General features: G+C 38.6%; 2 protein-coding genes across 5 annotated transcripts; one reads left to right on the plus strand and one right to left on the minus strand.

Moving 5' to 3' along the window:
- Positions 1–4,530: 4,530 nt before the first annotated feature.
- On the plus strand, positions 4,531–11,182 carry pmpca (peptidase, mitochondrial processing subunit alpha). Its single transcript, XM_067616220.1, has 13 exons — positions 4,531–4,613; positions 5,843–6,045; positions 6,136–6,215; positions 6,322–6,404; positions 6,511–6,605; positions 7,210–7,310; positions 7,808–8,071; positions 9,189–9,281; positions 9,370–9,488; positions 9,600–9,690; positions 9,906–9,968; positions 10,077–10,221; positions 10,394–11,182. The coding sequence occupies exons 1-13, from the start codon at positions 4,567–4,569 to the stop codon at positions 10,561–10,563; spliced, it is 1,554 nt and encodes a 517-aa protein (XP_067472321.1). The 5' UTR covers positions 4,531–4,566; the 3' UTR covers positions 10,564–11,182.
- A 1,255-nt stretch (positions 11,183–12,437) lies between these two features.
- Positions 12,438–20,975, minus strand: inpp5e (inositol polyphosphate-5-phosphatase E). Of its 4 annotated transcripts, none has more exons than XM_067616190.1 (11): positions 20,822–20,975; positions 19,234–20,099; positions 18,296–18,419; positions 18,112–18,209; positions 17,898–18,022; positions 16,357–16,476; positions 16,067–16,174; positions 15,319–15,480; positions 15,105–15,220; positions 14,796–14,932; positions 12,438–13,804 (listed from the first exon to the last, which is right to left on the minus strand). In XM_067616190.1, the coding sequence occupies exons 2-11, from the start codon at positions 20,028–20,030 to the stop codon at positions 13,672–13,674; spliced, it is 1,920 nt and encodes a 639-aa protein (XP_067472291.1). In that variant the 5' UTR covers positions 20,031–20,099; positions 20,822–20,975; the 3' UTR covers positions 12,438–13,671. The 4 variants fall into 4 exon arrangements, with proteins under 4 accessions (XP_067472291.1, XP_067472311.1, XP_067472299.1 ...); XM_067616210.1 differs by having other exon boundaries at positions 20,915–20,938; XM_067616198.1 differs by having other exon boundaries at positions 20,767–20,904.
- Positions 20,976–22,729: the final 1,754 nt, after the last annotated feature.

A 22,729-nucleotide genomic window follows, 5' to 3' on the forward strand; every position in this document is an offset into this window, starting at 1 on the left:
TCATTATTTTCTTGAAGCAAGTGACAAAATCTGCCAGTGAATCAACAAGAAAATTGAGCAAAATACAGTAGACTTCCTTTAGAAATTAGGCTACTATTTCAGCCCCTGCAACAGATGTTTGTCAAGAGTTTGTCCTGTTAAAATGTCGTCACGTTAAAGCAGAAACACCAAGATCGCAGAGCCATCCATCCGTGCAGTGGCTTCTTCCTCGCTTGCTCGCAGGCATGAGTACAGCTCACATACTGTAGTCTTGCCACATGTCTACTGGCGCCCTTGCAAATGTAAATTGACAATCCATTCAGCATAATCAAATGGAAATTAAAGTACAAATGCACCGATTTATAATCTATGCAGGGAGGGTCATTTTAATTAAGCAGACAAAGACTGATTTAGCAGGCGAAATGTAACATTGCTGGATTCAGGACAACATCAAACACATAAATCCACCAAAGGAGGTTGTAGCATCGCAGTTCTCCCAAATAATCTGTGTGAGAACACAGTTTAATATCCGTACTGGGAGAGTTTTCTCTGTGGTGAAGAGCGGTATACTGATATATACTGATTATTATATAGTATATTATTTTCTCTGACCTCTGTATTGCATTTGCACATTGCATATTTGCACTCGTGACACATGTACACTTTACTTCTTTTAAAAAACATTTTTTAACAGTTTTTATCTTTCATTTTTACACTTTATATCAGAGCTGAAATGATTAGTTGATTAATTGCCAACTATTAAATTAATTTTGATCATCAATTGATCATTTTGAGTTATTTTTTTAAGAAAAATAACTAAAAATTCTCTGATTCCAGCATCTCAAATGTGAATATGTTTTAGTTTCTTTAGTCTTCTATGACCGTAAACTGAATATCTTTGGGTTGTGGACAAAATAAAACATTTGAAGATATCACTTTGGGTTTTGGGAAACAGTGATCAACATTTTTCGCCATTTCCTGACATTTCGTAGATCAAACAACAAATCAATTACTTGAGAAAATAAGCCAAAGATGAATTGATAATGAAAATAATCTTAAATTGCAGCCCTACTTTTCTTATCTATACTTTTAGCACAGCTTCAGGAACACAGCACGCTGCACATATCACTTGTTGTATGTGACAAATAAACTTTTGAATTCCTTGATAACTTTATATCACTGTCTGCTCTGCAAATACTGTCGTTACTGTAAGTTCTGTACATCCAAGGTCAATATTGTGAATGGAAAGGATGTCTGTCTGTTATTATTGATTCTTATCTGTCTCTATTTATTTCTGTTTTTATGTTATATGTAACTTGTTCTCAGGTCTCTCTAATGCTTAATAGTAATACTAATAATAATAATAATTATTATTATTATTATAAACGTATTTCTTCATGGCATTTTTATGGCAGTCTTTTAATACATGTTCTTGTTTTTTTGCTGTATCCGTTCCAGGAGTTGCAAAAGTCATTTTGCTGTACCGGAAACGTGCAACGACAATAACGGCATTCTAGTAAGTAGATTATTCTATTATTGATTTGACTTTTAAGAGGAAACAAAAACAAGATAGCATGAACATTATTGATCTAAGGGGAGAAATCCTCTCTGATAGCAGCTAAAATCAAACACAGTTTCATGTCATCTTGAAGTAAATGTTTTGGATTATAATTCATGGATGGAAGCAAATCAGAAATGTGATCTCAGAGCTTTGAAGTGCTCCGAAACTATTAATGTGAGTTAATTAAAATGATGAATAAATATTTAGCTGAGGTGAGAGCTGTCTGAGAGCGTGTGGGTGTTTTTAAGTGTTAAATCATCATAACAGCAAACAGCCAATCAGCTCACAACAAGAAAACACATTACAGGTTGTTTAAAAAAAGTCACAGTCACACAAAAATACAACATGAATGCCAAAAATGTTTATTCATAAACAAATAAACAAAGTCATAGCTACCGGTGAAGTCGTTTCCTCTGTAATATTTCTGGAAATTTGGGGTTTTACACAACTTACATAAAACACATGTTTGGTTTTTAAGCCTGATTCTGATATTTCCTTGTGTAAATATCTTAAAATTTGCTTGTTTTAAACAGAAAAAACCTAAATAAATGTCAGTAATTCTGCTTGAGATTAAAGGGAACAACATTTAGAACATAATGTATAGGGAGACAACATTTACAGAAGATTTGATTGAAAAGTAAATTATCATTTTTAGATTTCAAATCCTGATATTTATTTTTTACTACGACTCCTGACTTTAGTATTTATAAAAAAAAATGAAGTTATCGTAAATAATTACATACACAAATACCTTTCTAATCTAATAATTACAAGGGAGGGTGTAGTTTTTACGATCTGAAAGCTGCCGTCTATTTTGGGAGCGGACTCATGACAGCAGCGAGAGCATCACGCAGACAAGAGGTGAGAGGAGGAGGAGGAGAAAACCGGGGGTGATGAAGACGGACGGAGCGGCGCCGTGGAGCTCGGACAAGCAGAGGGCCTGCTCCAACATCTTGTGAGTGTCGGCGCTGATGCCTGGAAAGCGTACAAGAAAGAGAAGTTGTTGTTTTGTGTGCGAGAACGGGATGTGTTTCATCATGTCAAACCTCAGCGGGAGATCTAACCGTGTTGGGACCACTCCCTCCAGGCGTGAACGTACTCAGTGTCATATTCGCTTCCAGAAGCTGTGAAAGAAATGGCAACTTAAAGCTTCAACTCTCTAATTTTTATCTATATCTGTGCAGTAAACACATTTCAAAACACCTCCTCATGTCCGTTTAAAGATGCTCTCACCTTTAGAGTTCTCTGTCATTAGATGTTTCAAATCTCTGAGAGCCCGAGTGAGGTTCTCCAGCCGGTGCTGCAGGTGGAGGTTTTCTTCTTTCAGAGTGTGGATGGTGTCCTGCAGCTCGTAGGCTGAGCTGCAGCGTGAGAGCAGAGATATCAAGCAAAATACCGCCGTGACTTGAGAGATGAAGAGCATCGTTTTATGGGTCGATGCTGTTATCGGAGAGGTATGACTGGATGCCATTCACACCGTCGCTGAAAGCCGCTGCCGGTCGCCTCTTTGGCAGAAAAATGTCCCGTTAAATCCGTCTGCAGATCCAGAATGTTCCAAAAATCAGGTGGAAGTGGTAATGTTGTTCAGGAGCTGGCCTACTTCTGGTTCAAAATCGATGCAGTGATGGGCAACTAAATGCTTTTGGCTAGTTGAGCACTCTAAAGAATCAATAGTTTGGGATACCAGAGCCCAAAAATACAAATTAGACAGATACACAGATTGAGTTGTCAAGGAGTTAAAGGACAGATTCACAATTTTTCAAGTCTGTCTTAAAACAACAGTTAAGTATCCATCTGAACACTGAAAGAGGTTTTCCTTCGCTGTAATCATTCCTCCTGTTCATACTTGCTGTTAAAAGATCCCCTTCAAATGTGCTTTCAATGTAGGAGATGGGGGCCAAAATCAACAGTCATCCTTAAAAGTCAGGCTATCTGAAGCTAATGTGAAGCTTCACTTGTCCAAATTAGTCAAATCAAGTAGATATCTTTCAATATTACAGTCTTTTTAGTGCCAAAAGTTTTTGTTATTAAACTTGCATTTTGTGAAAAAATGCATCATATCCCCTCTTTGTGTTTCCCTGTTGAGCCGCGGTGGAAGTATAGTAACAAAAAGAGGGACTTTGGCACTAAAAGACTAAGACTTTAATGTATCCCATTATAAACCATCAGTCTTGAATTACAGGAGCCAGATTTGTTTTCCAAAATTTTAACAATAACAAAGACTTAAAAATTGAAAACAGTCTTGCGACAGAGAGCAGCAACAAGCAGATCCAGGAAGTAGAGGATCAGATTATTGAAGCGCTTGGTCTGTAGCCAACATGTAATCAGGGAAGAGCGGGTTATGTGTGGGAACTGTTGTTGTTGTTGTTGTTGTTATTGGTTAAAGTTTATCTGCATGTTTTTTTATTGTTTGTTTTTGTTTGTGCTTGTGCATTGTTGAAGAGGGTGTTTGTGTTGATTGGTTTTATTCTGATAAATAATTATGATGATAATAATAATAATAATAATAAAAATAATAATAATAAAAAGACTGTGATGTGGAAAGATACCTACTTGATTTGACTCATTTGGACGGCTGAAGCTCCATATTAGCTTCAGATAAACTTTTCAATAAATTTGTGCACAGTGCATTATATAGTGCATTATGAAAGGATCCTCTAATGGTCAGTATGAACTGGAGGAATTATTACAGAGAGAAAAACTTGTTTCAGTGTTAATTAGGGTTCCTGACTGTTGTTTAAGACAGACTTGAAAAAAATGTGAATTTGTCCTTTAAATTCAAGTACAGTTCAAGGTCAAGTTTTCTTGGTGATATCACCAAAAGTGGTTACAATTTGGTAGAACATTAAAAAAAAAAAAAAAAAAGAAAGTTTGTAGAGAATGTTAGGATATTGTGTCTCCCATTTGTTTGTTTGTTTGTTTGTTTGTTTGTTTACTTATCGGCGTCGGAGTCCTACGGCAGGAAGTGCTTCAGGAAACCTTCATCATCATCATCCGGGTCGGTTTGTGGTCACAGCGGATCCGAGATGGCGACTCACATGTCGAGGTGTAGAAGCTGGAGTCGTGTCCACAGGTAACACACGGTTAAAACAAACGCTTCAAACTGTCCGTCAGACTCGGGTTAAACGGGGACAGAAGCTGCTAGGAGTATAAAAAGCGTCTTACATGTCATGTCGTTGTAACGTCTCTCCGCTCTCATCACTCAACGTTAGCATTCTGAGTTAGCATGATGCTAACGGCTAACCGTCAAACAAGCTGCAGTCTGACGTTAACTTACATCATCTGGTGGTGAAGAAGTACTCAGAGCCTTTATTTAAGTAAAAATACCAATACAGTAACGTGAAAATACTCCGTTACAAGGAAAAGTCCTGCATTAACCCTATTTAAGTAAAAGTATATAAGTATTAGCAGTTAAATGTAGTTAAAGTATTGCAGTAAAAGTAGTGGTTTGTTCACCTGAGAAGTAATTAAAGCTGTCAAGTAAATGTTGTTCAGTAGAAATTACAGTATTTCTCTCTGAAATGTAGTGGAGTGGAAGTATAAAATAGTATAAGTACAAGTGCAAGTACCTCGAAATTGTATTTAAGTGCAGTACTTTAGTGAATGTACTTGGTTACTTTCCGCCACTGGTAAATGGAGTCCCATTAACATCAAGGCGAGTTTGTACTCGCCTTGATGTTAATGGGACTATTTTATGTTTTAGACGTTGGTTGTAGAGATGAACTGATATTTCCAGTTTGTTAGACGTTGGTTGATAAGCAAAGACATATGTTTGTTGATAGTTTAAATATCTGAGTGTATATATTAAGATCATCATCAAAACACAATGAGGGAATATGTATGAAATATATATGAGAAATTGTGTTTATCCCTGCTGTATATTTTCAGATCTGAACATTATATGCAAAGTAGCATTAAAGCTTTTGTTTAAGGCAGTTCATGTTAGTTTTTCCTTTAATTTGTCACCAATTTGTACTTAGACTTAATACCAACTGGACCAATTACCGTTAAAAAAGAGATGTAACGATTTGTCAATTGACAGAGTTAATCAGCAACTATTTTGATAATCAATTAATCGTTAAGATGCCATATAATGCCAAATATTAAATGGTTTCAGGTTCTTAAATTTGAGAATGTGCTACTGTTGTTTGTCTTACATTATAGTACATTGAATATCTTTGGGTTTTGGACTGTCTGTGGGACAAAATGACAATAAGGACATCCATCACATGACGACATGTGATGGATGTCCTAATGTTGCTGGGATGATTTTTAAGAAATATTGATTTATTGTTCTCAAAGGTTTGGGATAGCAGCTTACAGAAAGTACAGCAGCGGCGGTGGATACCCAAATATCTCTCTCTCCGCGCCGCTGCCTGGGATCCCCAAGCCGGTGTTTGCGTCTGTGGATGGTCAAGAAAAATATGAGACCAAGATTACTACTTTAGAAAATGGCCTTAAAGTCGCCTCCCAAAACAAGTTTGGTCAATTCTGCACAGTTGGAGGTAAGTTGTAGCAATGATATACAAATTATATTTACTTCCACTTGTCTTCAGGATCTGACTGAAGTGGTTTTTCTGTCTTCTTTTTTTTAGTCTTAGTAAACTCTGGATCCAGACATGAAGCAAAGTACCCGAGTGGAATAGCACACTTCTTAGAGAAACTTGCCTTTTCTGTAAGTACCTCCACCTTTTAACAGACCATAATAACTTGATTTATTAATTAGTTATTATTAGACTATAGTCACCATGCATCATGGATTGTTTTTTTTATCCTTTTAGTCCACAGCTCAGTATGGCAGTAGAGATGAAATTCTCCTCACGTTGGAAAAACACGGAGGGATATGTGACTGCCAGACATCGAGGTATGAGGTCTTTCAGCACCATAACATTTAAACTAGACTCTGTTTGAGAGTTTGTTAATATGTGTTATACTGTTATGAGTTATGTGTAATGTTATTTCCTGTGCAGAGATACCACCATGTATGCAGTATCTGCTGAAGTGAAGGGTCTGGACACGGTGGTCAGTCTTCTGTCTGATGCCGTTTTACAGCCTCGCCTGCTTGGTGAGTTCATTTTTACTTTAAGCGACACATTAAGCCCAGTTCAGACCAAAGATTCACAACGAGACGAGTTGAAAGTTGAATCTTCTTGCAATGCGCCGGTCTGCAAAACCCTGCCAGTTTACACCAATGCGACTAGATGAGAAGGTGTATCATCTCCATAGCAACGACTCTCAGTACATCCGCTCCAACTGACGGCTTTTCAGGCTTTTTTTTGTACTTGGATATGATTTTAAGCATCTTAAAATATGAATGAGGATAGTGATAGTGAGTAACTTGCTACAGTTGCATTTCTAGAATTGATGAAACGGCAAAAACATGACAAAAAAAACAAAAATGAGAGGGTCGATCCATCCAAAATGCTGCCATTTCGATCAGCTGACAGTTTGCTGACTTGACAGGCTGACTTTGCTACGAGCTGATTGGCTGTTGAAACAGGTGACGGACCAGTTCACACCGCTGCAACTTTTCCCTGCAACGTTCTAAAACAGTTTGGTCTCATCGTGAATCTTTGGTCTAAATTGGGTCTTGGTCTCATTCTACAGGAACTGTTTCCACCAGTGATGTCTCTGCTTCTCTGTGATAAACTGTGTTTGTTTTCATGCAGATGAAGAGATCGAGATGACGAGGATGGCGGTTCGTTTTGAGTTAGAGGACCTGAACATGAGGCCGGACCCTGAACCTTTACTCACTGAGATGATCCATGCTGTAGGTCACATCATCATTGTTTAGATAGTCATCACACTGGCTCCCTGTTAGAGTGATTAACCAATCAATCAGTGAGGTTAGAGGGTTATTGCAGTTAATTAAACAATTGATCAGACTTTTTTTTAAAATTTATTCCGTAAAGTGTCAAAAAATAATTATAATACCCATCACAAGTTAACAGAGTCTTAGTTTTTATAGTGATTTTCTCAGTCTGACCATCAGACAAAAAAAGGTTTAAATTTGATAATTATTTGAAACAAAAGTAACATTTTTGAAGCTGTACCCAGCAAATGTGAATTATTTGTGCATGTTAATTAGCTAATATGATTAGTTGGTTACAAAAGCAGTAATACATTGTCTTAAGTGTTATCTGATGCTAATAGACCCTGAAAGACAACATGATTAAAACCCAAGTTTATAATAGATCTCTGTATAGTACTGTAGGTTTTTTTTTAAATGTTTAAGACTTTAGTGACTTTTCCCTTCTTTGTTTCCAGGCTGCATATCGAGGTAACACGGTCGGACTGCCTCGTTTTTGTCCTGGAGACAACGTGGATAAGATCGATAAGAAAGTGCTTCACAGCTACTTGCGTAACTATTACTGTCCTGAGCGGATGGTGCTGGCGGGAGTCGGCATCGAGCACGAGCAGCTGGTCGAATGTGCCAGGAAGTACCTGCTGGATGTGAAGCCGGTGTGGGGAGCGATCACAGCGGCCAACGTGGACCTCTCTGTGGCACAGTACACCGGCGGCATTGTAAAGGTGATTTATAGGGTTTATATCTGCTCATTTTATTTCGACTTGCCTCTAAAATTTCTCAGACGTCATTTCCGATTGAAAAATGTCAAAAAAAATGGTGGAAAAATTTGAAAATATCTGTTGCAGCTTTAGTGTTACACCATATACAAGCAAAGTGATATGAAATCAGTTTTCATGACAGTGAAGTGATATCAGATGTCAAACAGCAGTCATTTATTTACAGAAATAAACCTGTTTGTTCATAGGGAATATGTAAGAGTTAAAAGGGAAGTACTTTTCTGTATTTATATCTTTTTATTAATATTTTTCTAAAGATGGTAAAAATGCAGAAATGTCAAAGAGCAACAGAGTATAAAACAAACCCTCTAGTCTCCTCATCCACCTGCACACAATGTCCATTTACTTCTTGTCAACTGTATACCTCCACCAGGCCTGCCAGACGTAGAGAAATGACATAAAATGAACATGTAAAACAAATAAGTTAAATAATAACAATATCAGAACAACTAATGATAATTTATTCAGAAAAACAAACAAACAAACACAAACTCCCAAAAAAGAACAGATAGAGCAGAAAACTTTGGTACCATGTGATATTTATACCAAGAAATTTAAACAATCTCATTTTATATACACATAAATACATCTGATGTTCATCCACATTACATATAATTGCATAAACATTATTTATTTTACCAAGAAAACCTCACTGAGATTAAAAATCTCTTTTTCAACAGTTACTTGGCCAAGACAGGGAGCAACAAAAAGTTTCAGTCAAACAACATAAAAACAAGTAATACAGACAGATCTATCACAACCTCTTATTAGTCATTTTAAAATAAAAAAATAATGATAAAATTTTCAATAATTGAGCTGAGAAACAGCAGTAATTTGAATCATTAAAAACCTCCCAGCATGCACCCTGACACCGGCAGATAGATGACAATGCAGCAAAGCTTTAAATCTGCCCAGAGAAACCAGTGAAGGTAGATTCATTAACGCTACACACGAGTAGACAGACCCAGAATTATATCTATAACGAGAAGTCATTTCGATATAAGCGTCTCGTCTTAGTTTGGCTACAAGGAAGAGTCGTAACCGTCTTCTTTGAATCCGTCAGATGGAGAAGGACATGTCAGACGTGAGCCTCGGCCCCACGCCGATCCCAGAGCTCACCCACATCATGATCGGCCTGGAGAGCTGCTCCTTTCTGGTGGGTGTTTGTTGTTTCTGGCTACTTACAGATTAGGTGTCTGACGTGTGTAAGATTTCAAACTAAATAAAATGTTTTGTTGTTACAGGAGGATGACTTCATCCCGTTCGCTGTCCTCAACATGATGATGGGCGGAGGTGGCTCCTTCTCTGCCGGAGGACCTGGGAAAGGCATGTTCACTCGCCTCTACTTGAACGTTCTCAACAGGTGAACATGTCACACACCTTATTTCAGCATCATTTCAAATAATCACGATGATACGTCCCTACACCAGCCGGCAGTTTGTATCAGTTTCATTCATTCTCTTGTCTGTTTTAGGCATCATTGGATGTACAACGCCACCTCCTACCATCACAGCTATGAGGACAGCGGTCTGCTGTGTATCCATGCCAGTGCGGACCCCAGACAGGTGGGTTCAGGCTCAGGACAGCAGAGGTCAAGTGTTTTATTGTGCCTTTGCATCCAAATAGCAAGTTTAAGCCAATCAGAAAGGCTTCAATCGTGTTAAACATCCTTCTAAAACTGAATTTCTAAATGATCGTCAGCTCTGGTTTAGTGCATTTGGCTCTCTCTGGTTTATATGGTGGTCTGACTTCTTATGACATACTGTACTTTCATCCCCAGGTGCGGGAAATGGTGGAGATAATAACTAGAGAGTTCATTCAGATGGCTGGAAATGCTGGAGAGGTAATAACAATCACTGTAGAGAAAATCCAACACAGCTTTGGCTGTATTGATTATTGTTACAGAATAAAAATAACCTTTTTTTAAAATGTTTTATTCTTGTACTTCTAGATGGAGCTGGAGAGGGCCAAGACGCAGCTGAAGTCCATGCTGATGATGAACCTTGAGTCGCGGCCGGTTATTTTTGAAGATGTTGGTCGCCAAGTTCTCTCAACAGGAAAGAGAAAGCTGCCACATGAACTGTGTGCGCTGATAAGTGAGTACTGAACCAATTTATATGTTTATCATGGTTTTCAGGCATTAACAAAAGATTGGGGAGGGGCGACATTAGACTGGGACTTTCATCAAATAACAGTGTAAATTAAAAATGGTATAAAAAATTGCTAATTTATGTTTTTTTTTTCCACTTGTCAACATCTAATTTCCAGGCAACGTGACCGCCAGTGACATTAAAAGAGTGACCGCCAAGATGCTGCGCAGTAAACCAGCAGTAGCAGCTCTGGGAGACCTGACGGAGCTGCCGTCATACGAACACATTCAGGCCGCTCTGTCCAGCAAGGACGGACGTCTGCCCCGCATGTATCGCCTCTTCCGATAGAGATCCCCCCTCCCACCCCCTCCCCCAATCGCCATTTTTGCCAGTCAGCCCTGGCAAACATCACTGTAAATAAACTGGACTGTTTGGAAGCTTACACTAGTGTTCCCTCCCAACACAGAACTCACTCTTGGGAGGGGACTAATTCCTGGGCTCTCGACTGAGCCTCTGAGTGGGGATTTTAATGAAAAAAATACATTTTACTCTACAGTAAGTTACCTTTGTCTACACAGTCGTAGTATCTGTATTTATTCTTTGTGGGCAGGAAGCCATATGTCATTATTTACGGGGATGGTTTGCAGAAGTTTGGTTTGAAAGGGACATTCCACCCAAAACCAAAATTTAAGTGTTAATTTTCCATTGGGAAAAAAAACAAACAAACTGTGTTGTTTTGTTAAAGTTTATGAATGAATGATGATACACTGTGAAAAGATCTAAATTAGCTTGTTAGGTAGAGAAAAAGAGTTCGGCTAACATCCCAGAAATGTTTTTTTTTTTTCATCTCTGGAAAACTCGCCAAGCTTCACCTGGAGCCTCTTTTTCAGCAGTGGATGGATTTCAAAAAAAAAAAATAGTTGAGAATCTTTATTTATACAACAGCACTTCATAATGTCCCTTCACAGGCACAGGAGACACGATACACAGTTAGAGGAAATAGATTAATAAAGGAATTGCTGATTTTTCTTTTTGATCAGTGTGGCCACAACTTTACACCTGCAGCCAGTTTCTCCTGAAAACTTTAAATCATGTTTCTGTCACCGTTGTGTCTCAGTTTTACTGTGAAGAGATTGAAATCTATAGTGAAACCTGTTCTTTTGTATTTTTGTGATTGTGTTCATGCCCTTACAAAGTACCCCAAAATTTTAAAAAAAGTTAAAGTTAAACAGAAAGTTTTGGGAATTATGCTTATTCGCTGTCTGGTGGAGAGTTAACTTAAAGGACGTATTTGTTATTTTTCAAGTCTGTCTTAAAACAACAGTCAGGTGCCAAAATGAACATTGAAACATGTTTTTCTCGCTGTAATCATTCCTCCTGTTCATACCGACCATTAGAAGATCCTTTCATAATGCACTTTAAATGTAAATGATGGGGGACAAAATCCACAGTCTGTGTAAAAATGTATTTAAAAGTTTATCTGAAGCTAATATGAAGCTTCAGTGTCCAAATGAGTCAAATCAAGTAGATATTTTTCAACATTACAGTCTTTTTAGTGCCAAAGTCCCTTTTTTTTTCTTACTACCAGTTGACTTACAGATGTTCAGGAAACACTGCAAGTCAACTAGCAGCTCAACAGGAAACACAAAGAGGGAGTTTGATGCTAAAAAGATTGTAAATGTGTCAGATATCCACTTGATATGACTAACTCAGACTGCTGGAGCCTCATATAACCTTCAGATAAACTTTTAAATGCATTTTTGCACAAAATAACTGTTTGACACTGTGGATTTTGGCCTCCATCACTTACATTGAAAGCACATTTGAAGGGGATCTTTTAACAGCCAGTATGAACAGGAGGGATGACTACAGCGAGGAAAACCTCTTTCAGTGTTCATATGGACACCTGACTGTTGTTTCAAGTTAGACTTGACAAATTGTGAACTGATATGTGAACTTAGAAGTTTAACTATATTTCAAACGAACATTTAATTGAGCTGCACCCAAATACTCTCAGATGTATTTTACTATTATTTCAGTGGCTTCTGACTACAGTGAATATGTTAAATGTGAACCGTGTTAACATCTGCAAGTCAACTGGTAAATAAATGTAATTACTTCCACAAATAAAATTATATATTTTAAAAAAAAGGTGTTGCATTTCAATGGACAGCCGCTTCTTGTGATGGAGAAAGTTTCACCTACAAAAAAAAAACCACGAGTTTGTTTTAAAACTTTTTATTACAGGATGTTAGGTGGCATAGAAAAAAGAGACGCAGAATAAAGACGAGAGGTCCTGAGGAAATGGAAAACAAGACCCACAGGCACTTTGTTTTTTTTTTTTTTGTTTTTTTTTAGAAGCAGAGGAGCGACTGGCACACCGGAGCCACCTCTCTTCATGCTGGGAATGAGAGGTCGTTAACGTGGTACAGTACATGGACAGTTTTCAGTATGTATACATATATATATACATACATATATATATATATGAGGTTACACAGCAGTGAGATGAGAGGTAAGGCATTAAGTTACAGTCTGTTGCGAAGGATCACTTGGCCTAGTAAGAGAAAAAGTAGTGACAGTGTAATTATAACGCGTCATCTATTCTATGTGGGAAGTGAGTTCTTAATAATTAAAAAAAAAAAAAAAAAAACAGTGTCTGTAAGGTGTCTAACAACATTCAATCTCCCTGAAATTCAACCGTACCATGTAACAACATACTGATGGTAACATTTCATGCTCTTGAAATTATATATTTGACCTCATAACGGAAATAATTTAACGACAGCTCCCTTTTCTTCAGTCATACTTTTGTATCTCTAACCTACAAAACATTCAGCTTCAAACCAGATTCAAGTCGATGGCTTAAATGACCTTAAATGCACCTAAATCTTTACTGCAGTTAGCTTTAGTTTAGCTATTTGATAACAGATTCAGAAGGCAAACGAACACTGATGTAGAGTTATGTGGAAAACATTGTGGTTCATGATGCTTGTTACACAAAAATAATTAGAAAATGGATGTAATGACACGGAGCCTTTAAGGTTAAATCAGTTCACATTGCAGCATGTGACTGAGGAGTAAGCCACAACGGCAGCCCCCCTCCCACCCCAAACACCCTGTCCCAGTCATGTTTGAGTAGGGGAGGGGGGGGGGGGGGGCTGTATAAATAAAGGCCAGACTGCTGTGTCTGCAAACGTCTGTCTGACCTCAAGGTCCCTGCCCTCAAGTCCAGCCAGCCGCTTCTCCCGACCCCGTTTTCACCAGGACACACGGTTCCCAACAGAGGGCGCTGTCTGCTCCTCGGTTCCCTCCACCAGCACCGGCCTTCTGTGTGGTTAAGACAACTCTGGTTTCCTTTTAGTCCTTTTTCCTGCCTGTTTGTTTTCTGGCACAGTTCGATCCAGTCCAGCCTGGTCTGGTCTGGCCTGGTCTGCAGAGACCATCTTTAAGGGTTTAAGAGATGGTGCAGATGGTGCTGCTGCTTTGGTTCTTCATGGCCTCCCTTCTTTTCAGCTCTCTGGTGATCCTCCTCCTGATGCCCTCCAAGTACAGGCTCCGGTCGAACTGCCCCGCACCCAGAGGAATACTGTCAAACACACACACGGGATTAAAGTAGAGAGCAGATTTATGACGTAAAGACAGAAAAAACACACAAAAAGACCAAAAATAAGGGAAAAAAACAAGGGAGCAGCACTGAAAGAAAGATATGACAGCATTAAAGGCTTGTTTTTAAGTAAGGAAAGCAAAAGTTGAACTATTATGCATCGTGATTAGAACTGATTAGTTGATTAACTGACTAATCAGATAAATGATATCTTGTTCCAGTTTTGCAGTTGTGAGGATTCGGTGCTTTTCTTTGTCTTATGTGACTGAAAACTGAATCTTTAGGTTTTACAGTGTTGGTCCAACTTTAAGATTTTATGACATTTTATAAATCAAAATTAATTGATTGGATTTATTGAAAAAATGATCACCAGATGAATCTGTAATGAAAATAACCATTAGCTGAAGCCGTAATTGTGAAAATGCTACTTCATGATTTGTATTGCTGCAACTAACGATTATTTTCATTATTGAACAATCTGTAGAATATATTCTTGATTTGTTGATTAGTTGTTTGGTCGATAAAATGTCTGAAATTGTTGATCACCCTTCCCCAAAGTCCTAGAGTCAACCTCAAATGTCTTTTTTTGTCCCGACCAACAGTCCACGACCCAAAGAGATTCAGAATCTGGACCTTTGTTCGGATTTCCCGTCATTTCCTGTCATAAAAGGCATAAAATGCCCAATAAAAATATTTTAGAAGTTTTTGGGTTCGCATTCTCACATCATGTTCTCGACTATTTATTATCATTAATTTTGACAACAGAATTCAGTGCTTTGATTTACAATATTTTTTAAATGCTAAACACGATTAGAATAACAAACAAATCTGCATTAGAAAGCCTTACTGGTTGCTGACGGGTCAATAGTTTAAATAGTTAGTTTAATAGTTTAAATGCACTGATATTCTGATTACATTTACACACTTTAAGTATGTTTTTAACTGATATCGGGACTGGAATGACTGGACTCACTTGTCTCTGCCTGGCCTCAGTTTGACCTGGAAGACACCGACGACGGGGCGGTGGTCTGATGTCTTGATGCTGGAGCAGCTGGTGTATTTGACCACCTTTATGTCATCGGCCTGTCTGTTCCTGAACAGGATCCTGTCCTGTGAACGCAAACACGGAGGTTTCAACCTTCTGAGAACCACTTTTATTTCCTCAGCCAGTTCAGAAGTTAATTACAGCAGCTAAAAACCGTATAAGAGTAATAAAAAGATAGATTCGGCGGCCATATCAACAGATTATCTTTGGTCATGTGGAGCTTTATTTTCTTCTTACTGTGTATGAAGGCGTTCTCTGCTTAGAAGTAGTGTCGTAGATATCGCAGCCGATGTCAAACTTATATGTGGGGGGGAAGTGAATTTGTGCCTCTTGGAAGCCTTTGAAGATTGAACCTGGAGGGAAAACAAAACACATTTACCAGGTGAAAATCAATCAACCTACTTCTATATAAAGCTTTCACCGTGTTATAGCCTCCGTCATGCCGGCATACCCTCCTTCATTTCCTTGGAGAGCTGGTCGTGCTCCAGCAGAGGAGCCATATCGCCGCCTGCTGTCTGGTTGATGATGGTCTCCACGTCACCCCGGTCCTTACTGAGCCGGAAGTTAAAATCTCCAAACCAGAAGACCTGGTCAAATCTTGTGGTGACGTCGGCTACGAATGAGGATGACACACTTTTATAATCAAAGGCTCAAATCACATCCACATATACAGTATGAAACCCATCCAACTGTCATAAAAGTAGCCCCATTTTTACATATATTGATCCTGTCGCCTCCAGTCTTCTGTTCAGTTTATCACAGTTACAGTCATGAAAAAAATAAAATAGAAATCAGAACATTTTTAGACATTACATTTATCATTAAACCGCTGTTACAGATATTTTTATAACAGAACAATGGAAGCTGCCTAAATGGTGTAAAAAGTAGCTAAAATTATCCAAACCCACCCAAAACAATTTTTAACCGCCAGATTAAATAAAAGGTAGTCCAGACTTGACAGATGTGACCATTGTTGAAAAACAGCCCAATCTGGCAACAATGGTCACATCTGTCTTTACACACATCTGTCTAAATATTTACACACAAAGACGGAGTTAGAATATGAGGACATACAGACTAAAATGAGCATTTTTTAAGAGCAGGATAGTCTGTTTGAGTTTGGTTACATTATGTTATTTTAGCTCTGAGTGTGGAAACAGCACCATGTTTTTAACACAAGTAAACTTAGAGAGTCTTACATGCTGTTGAGCGGTAAGGGTTGGTGTCTGGAAGGCCTTTTGGAAGAGCTAAAGCTTCGACGATCTTGTTGTAATCTAGTATTCTCTCGTAAACTTTGGCGTCTCCGGCTGGAAGAAAACAAGAGCAACATGTGAGGAACAGGCTGACACATAATAATGCAAAGCTTCACCAAAACTATGTAATAACTAATATGTGCTCCTCTTACAATGTTTGGACAGAGTTAATATGACGTTAACATCAAATATTAGGATGTCTGCAGCCTCTCTGACTCAGAGAAACTTATACTCACAGGTAAAATGGGACGTGATGAAGAGGAAGGACGTGCCAAAAAAGGTAAAGCCGATTCCAACAGCCCCTTTGGTTTTGATCTGTGAGATGATCCTGGTTGTGACTGTGGCGTGCTCCACCTCTGTGTGCGGAAAAAATGGTTATATATATATATATATATATATATATATATATATATATATATATATATATATATATATATATATATTACATACACACATGTTAGAAGAGTATTTACAGAATGAAGTGACTAAAGTTTAAATTTTCTAAACAAAGGTACAGATGGCTCTTGGCTAAAGGAGTCTGAAATCATTCTTAAAAACCTTTTTTGGATTAAAAGTGATTGATTAAGGTATGATGTACATGTAGCAGCTCAAATAATACTGCAGTAATTGATATCTGGATAGATTAGACTATAATACAGAGTTACATGAGAAGAAGGATAAATCAGAGAACAAACTTTCCTCTATATTCCAATCATTTTCATTGACCTTTTGCAAACATGTTCAATATGTTTTTTTCCCCCACCAAGTGAGTCTTTCATCTACAATAACTCCTTTCATGCAAGAATTTGTTCTTCTTGTTTTTTTTTGACTTCAATAAATTTAAATACATTTTTTACTGTTTACACCGATCCAGCCCATGTGTACAGTGTCGTGTTTTGTTCTTTATTATCTGCCACTGAATTAATTTAGCTCCTAACAGCACAATCAGTCAGAGTCCAACAGAAAACCACCTGCACACAGCACAGAATAGAGACTGATCACCTATAAACTTATAATTTAATATTTTTATGTTATGTTTGGGCTGGTTTCAGGTTTTATGCAAAAACTGCTTCAAGTTAGAGACACTCGTTCCTCTGACGGACTCTCAAGTTTTACCAGCTGATATTCTTCATGTTTGTGATTATTTTGTGTCTGAGTGTGTGTGTAATGGTTGTTTTTTTATTATGATGTGAATGAACCATCTTATTGTGATCTTGTGTGTATGAAACCTGATCTCAGCTCTCTCTTGCAGAAGAGATCCTGATCTCATTGAGATTTCCTGAATAAATAAATCTTTTTTCTTTACTTTTGTCTGAGCCAGTGGTAACACAAATTATAGTTATGTAGATTTCTGTCTCTTTAATGTGTTGATCTGACGAGCCGTTAGAGGACAGCGTTGTTTGTGATTTAATTAAACGTGACAGCGACGTCACTTTTATTATCCGATGCTGCTTTGGTTCACACCTGCGTGCTGTTATTCTGGCGTATATGGTTGAGAAGAAATCTTACTCCTTGAATAGTTGAACTCTTGACCCTTGTTTCTATCTGAGGGTTGTTCACTGACCTTTACGGTTAGCTATAGGTATTTTTGATCCTGTACAAGGGTATTTAAGAACTGGCTGAGTGCCAACTCGGCAGTGAGAGAAAAGGTAACTCTAGGTGGTATGTGCTCTCTCTCTTAGAAATATGACGCATGGTGCTTCTAATTTTATACTTTGATTTGTTTCAAAACCTGACAATACTCTCTTTGTGTAGATCAAGATCAAGTAGGACTGACCTGAGCAGAACCAGATGAGGTCTCTTCTGACAAATACAGTGAGATACAAAACACCATGTGATGCTGCGTACAGCATGACGTAGTACGGCCCCAGAGTCTCCTGAAGACGGATCTCCCACTCTCTCCTGCACAGATACACACACACACACACAAACACATACTCTGTAGTGTAACTTTGTAACTAATGATGAAAATCAAACAAAACGTCTCATACCTGTCAGGACAACCTTCCTGGACCCCGATAACATAAAAGTCTTGTGCAAATTCAGAGTCTGTCGGAAGCAGGAGATCATCTAAGTTGGCTGGTATCCCCTGCGAATGACACGAACCTGGTTACAATCCAGCTAGCGCCTGTAATCATGCAAGTGGTAATAAGATTTTTGCAGAGTCCCTCTTACCTTCTCCCCCTGCATGTTCCACGTGGTGACGTAGATGCCCACTCGCCTGTCGGGGAAGTAGCGGTCCAGCTCCTCAGCCCCAAGCAGGGCGCCGTTTCCCAGCACGCTGCCCTCCAGAAAGCTCCTGGGAAGTAAACATTGAAAATAAAAAAAAAATAGCATCTCTTACTAACTGCTAAACAACAACACAATCTTCTCTTGCAGAGTAGAAGAAAACAGTTCTGTTGTTTCAGATATTATATGTTGATAATTTACAAGTAAAAATAAAGCTTTACCTTATAAGACACTGTCTATATATTGAGACTATGTAGACTGAGTCCTTCCTGTCAAAAACTGTGCTGAACAAGCATCTTCTCTGATCCTGCGTTAATCCCCCTCCACACTGTCACGTCCCCCCTTTTCTCTTAAAGATCTGAGCAACGTAAACGTGTTAAAGTGCAAAATTCAGGAGACAGGCTGCTTTCAAGGGAAATTAACAGTCAGTCAGTGTTTCAAAACACTCACTCCTGATAGGGAACCAAGCTCCAGATGTGCTATGCTAATTAGCTCCACCCAGAGGGCACCAGCAATACTAAAATGCTCATAGTGGATATAAAATACTGCACTATTATTTTGACTAGTTTTCTTTTGATAAGGCTAAAGTTCTGCTATTTGAAGCCTGGGTACTGCTCAACCTGACGCAGTATTATTCAATATTTAAGCTATATGTGCTATTACGTGACTGTATTACTGTTGTAAGGACTAAAGGTACACACATCCATTTCTATATTTTAACTAGGCTGTATCTAAATTAACCATCAGTTAGAGGCTTAGGTACTCGTGAAAGTGATAGACCTCTAACAGCCTCATGCTAGATGTGAAGACTACAAAAGAATGTTAACATCCATCCAATATAACTCCAGCTGCGTCATCTACATAGTCTGCTGTGGCTACTGTACCTGTTCCTCACATCCTGGGGTCTGATGGGGCTGAGTACACTGTAGGTGGACCTCATGGAGTTGACAGAGGCGCTGTCGGACCCCATGTTCTCCAGAAGCCGGCTGTCGCTTAGGTTCCTGTGTATCTTCTCCCCGAACTTCTCTTTGGCCAGCATGACATAATCCAAACAATCCCTGTCAATCCTATTAGCTGCCCTTAAAGTGGCCGACGCAAAGCTCCTCTCCAGAGCAGGCAGCGGCCCTGAGGGCTGCACTGGAGACAGACGCAGCTTGGTGGATCTCAATCTGTGGTCTGTGGGGTCGCTCTGCTGGCTGTGGGGCCTCCTTTCGTAATCAGAGAGACTGCCCCCTCTGTCCCGGAAGAGCGGGGAACCTGTCGTAGCAACAGGGAGGTGTCCCACAGTGGCGTCCTGGTCATTTCTAAGGGCAGCAGCACCACTGAGGACAACTGCTTGGTCCTCTTTAAGTGAGTCAGTGGAGGATCCGTTCTCAACTGAGTCACTCAGACTCTCTTGGCTGTTTTTCAGCCTCCTGGTTCTCATGGTCTCCTCCAATGAGACACTTTTACTGCCTTTTGACAGCCTGGGTAACGAGGGTGGCCGGGGCTGGTGAGGTATGACCTCACCCTCTGCGTTTCTGGAAATCTGGGAGAGTTTAAGCACATCGTTGTGTTCCTTGCAGGTTTTGGCGTCCGCTAAGAGGGTCTTGAGTGGCCTGCTGTCACTGACAATTGAATCCCCTTTAGCAGGAGCTTCACAGGACTGATAGAGGCTGCTGTCGTCTCCATTCTCAGTCATCCTCTCGTCATGCCTGAGACAGGCTGTGGTCTGGTGGATAACGGTCTCTCATTGCTTAATGACAGACACCTGCAAATACAGGGCATGATATGATTCAGTGAAATGCCTGCCTCACAGGATAGGTTCACAATTGTTCAAGTCTGTCTTAAAAAAAAAAACAGTCAGGTGCCCAAATGAACACTGAAAGAGGTTTTCCTCGCTGTGATCATTCCTCCTGTAAGATCCCCTTTAGATGTGTTTTCCATGTAAGTGATGGGGAACAAAATCAACAAGGCTTCCTTTAGTGCAAATCTTCTAATGGTTAGTATGAACAGGAGGAATGATTACAGCAAGAAAAACCTGTTTCAGTGTTCATTTGGGCACCCGACTGTTGTTTTAAGACAGACTTGAAAATGTGTTAACCTGTCCTTTAACCATCTGGCTAACCTGTGTAGCATTAAATAATTAGCTCTTATTGTAATGTTAAAATCATCGAGGACATTGTAACCGTGATTTACATACTGTAGCTATCTGTTAACAGACGTTAAGTGATAGCATTTTGACCTAAAAACAACTAGCTACTATTTAATACTACTAATTCAGAAAAATCAGTGTGCTATTAGTGTTAGCATTAGCCGTTTAAGTTATAAGCAAAAAACTACAACATGTTATCTAAACCTTAGCTGTATACAGGCTAGGTGAGCTAACGGTAACGGTTAAAGCGACCGTTTGAAGAGAGTATGAATACATAGCTGACGTATGTAGCCTTCATCTTAAGTGTTTCCCTGTTGTGACGCTGAAGGAGAAGTTACCTCTCGTTTTACTGTTGTTAGGTTTCAGAGTGGCTAATTTAAAATTAGCTCGATGACTTCCTTAGCAACGTTTGACAACACAGAGTTTGTTACCAAGACAAGAGAGTCACTCGGAGGGTCCAAGCATGCGTCACAGCGTCCTCCGGTGATGAAGAGGGGAGATACATCCGCTGCTCCATATAGTCCACTCATCTTGGAAGAAGTACTCAGATCCTTTATTTAAGTAAAAATACGAAATGCAAAAAAATAAAAAATACTCCATTAGTCCTGCATTAAAATCCCACTTCAGTAAAAGTACATAAGTATTGCAGTAAACGTAGTATTTTGGTCCCTCTGACTGATATATTATTACATATGACATCATTAAATTATTAATACTGAAGCATCAGTGTGTAAATAGCATGTTATTGTTGTAGCTGCTGGAGGTGGAGCTAGTTTCAACTACTTTATATACACTTAGCTAGTCCAGTGGTTCCCAACCTAGGGGTCAGGCCCCTCCAAAAGGGTCACCAGATAAATCTGAGGGGTCGTGAGATGATTATTGGGAGAGGAAAGAAGACAAAACAAAGTTTTGATGCACAAATCTGTTTTCAGTTCATGGACTTTTTCTCTAATCTTTGATTTTTGGTGAAATTTGAACATTTATTAAAATGAAACCATGTGAGAAGTTTAGAGGGAAAAATCACTATTTGTTGGAGCTGTTAACAACTCATAGACATCTGAAATGTGACCCCGACTACACACTGCTTTTTGTCAGACATCAAAAGCAAAAAAGGTTGGAAACCACTGGTTTAATCTTTAACAATGTGTTGTATTTTAAAAGCTTGTTATATTATCTATTATGCCAAATCTTCATCTGAAAAGTAACTAAAGCTGTCAAATACTCTTTACAATCTTGAGGTCCTTGCTTTAGTATTTCTATTTTTCCACTCTACTCCACTACATTTCAGAAGGCAATATTGTACTTTTTACTCCACTACATTTTTATTTAAAAGGGCAGACACTGAAGAAAGATACTGAACCCCAAATTGCTCCTGATGGTTGTGCCTGCACCCTGCAGGGTAGTTTGCCGCCATATTTGTGTGTGAGTGTGTGTGTGTGAATGAGTGAGCAGCAGAAAAACATTGTAAAGCACTTTGGATAAAAGCGCTATATACACTTACCATTTAGTTACTGTATTGTGGTACTTTTCAGATGACACATATCATCATAAAAATAGATTAATCATTCAGTCATAGATTAACCAACCCAGCAGTGTGTTAAATTGTTAAAATTAGCTCCTCCTTGACAACATTAAACAGTGCACATGCAAACGCATCAGTAGAAGTAGTAAAATAATGCAAATAAAATGAATATAACACTCTGAGTAGCCTACTTTTACTTTTGATGGTTTACTTTAAGTGGTATTCTTTTGTACATTTACCCATTAATTTCGCACTTTTACTTGTAATCGTGTTTTTATACTATATTATTGCCACGTTTACTTACATAAAAGATCTCAATACTTCTTTCACTACGTCCTTTATTCCATTAGCCTACATTTACCTTTAAAGTACTAAGAAATGTATAGTAAATGTAACGGTATGAGACTATTTATAACTGGTCAATACGTCACTGCCTGTCATAATCAGTAGAGACTGGAATTAAATGACAGTACAACATCCAATGTATTTGTTAGTGAATAAAATACCTTAAGTTTTCCTTTTTAAGATTTTATAGCGTATGTACAAGGACAGGAAATTAAAGGTGTTGATTGTCCAGAGAGTTCAGGTTTCTTTAGATAAAAAACACCATCTTTCATATGTACAAACATGTAATATGCCTGACAATTAAATTAAAGAAATGTATCTTTGAGCATTGTGGCTTCTTAGGAAAGGTATCAAGAAACTGGAAAAAAATATGAAAAAT

Source organism: Thunnus thynnus, chromosome 2, assembly GCF_963924715.1.
Source record: "Thunnus thynnus chromosome 2, fThuThy2.1, whole genome shotgun sequence".
NCBI lineage: Eukaryota > Metazoa > Chordata > Actinopteri > Scombriformes > Scombridae > Thunnus > Thunnus thynnus.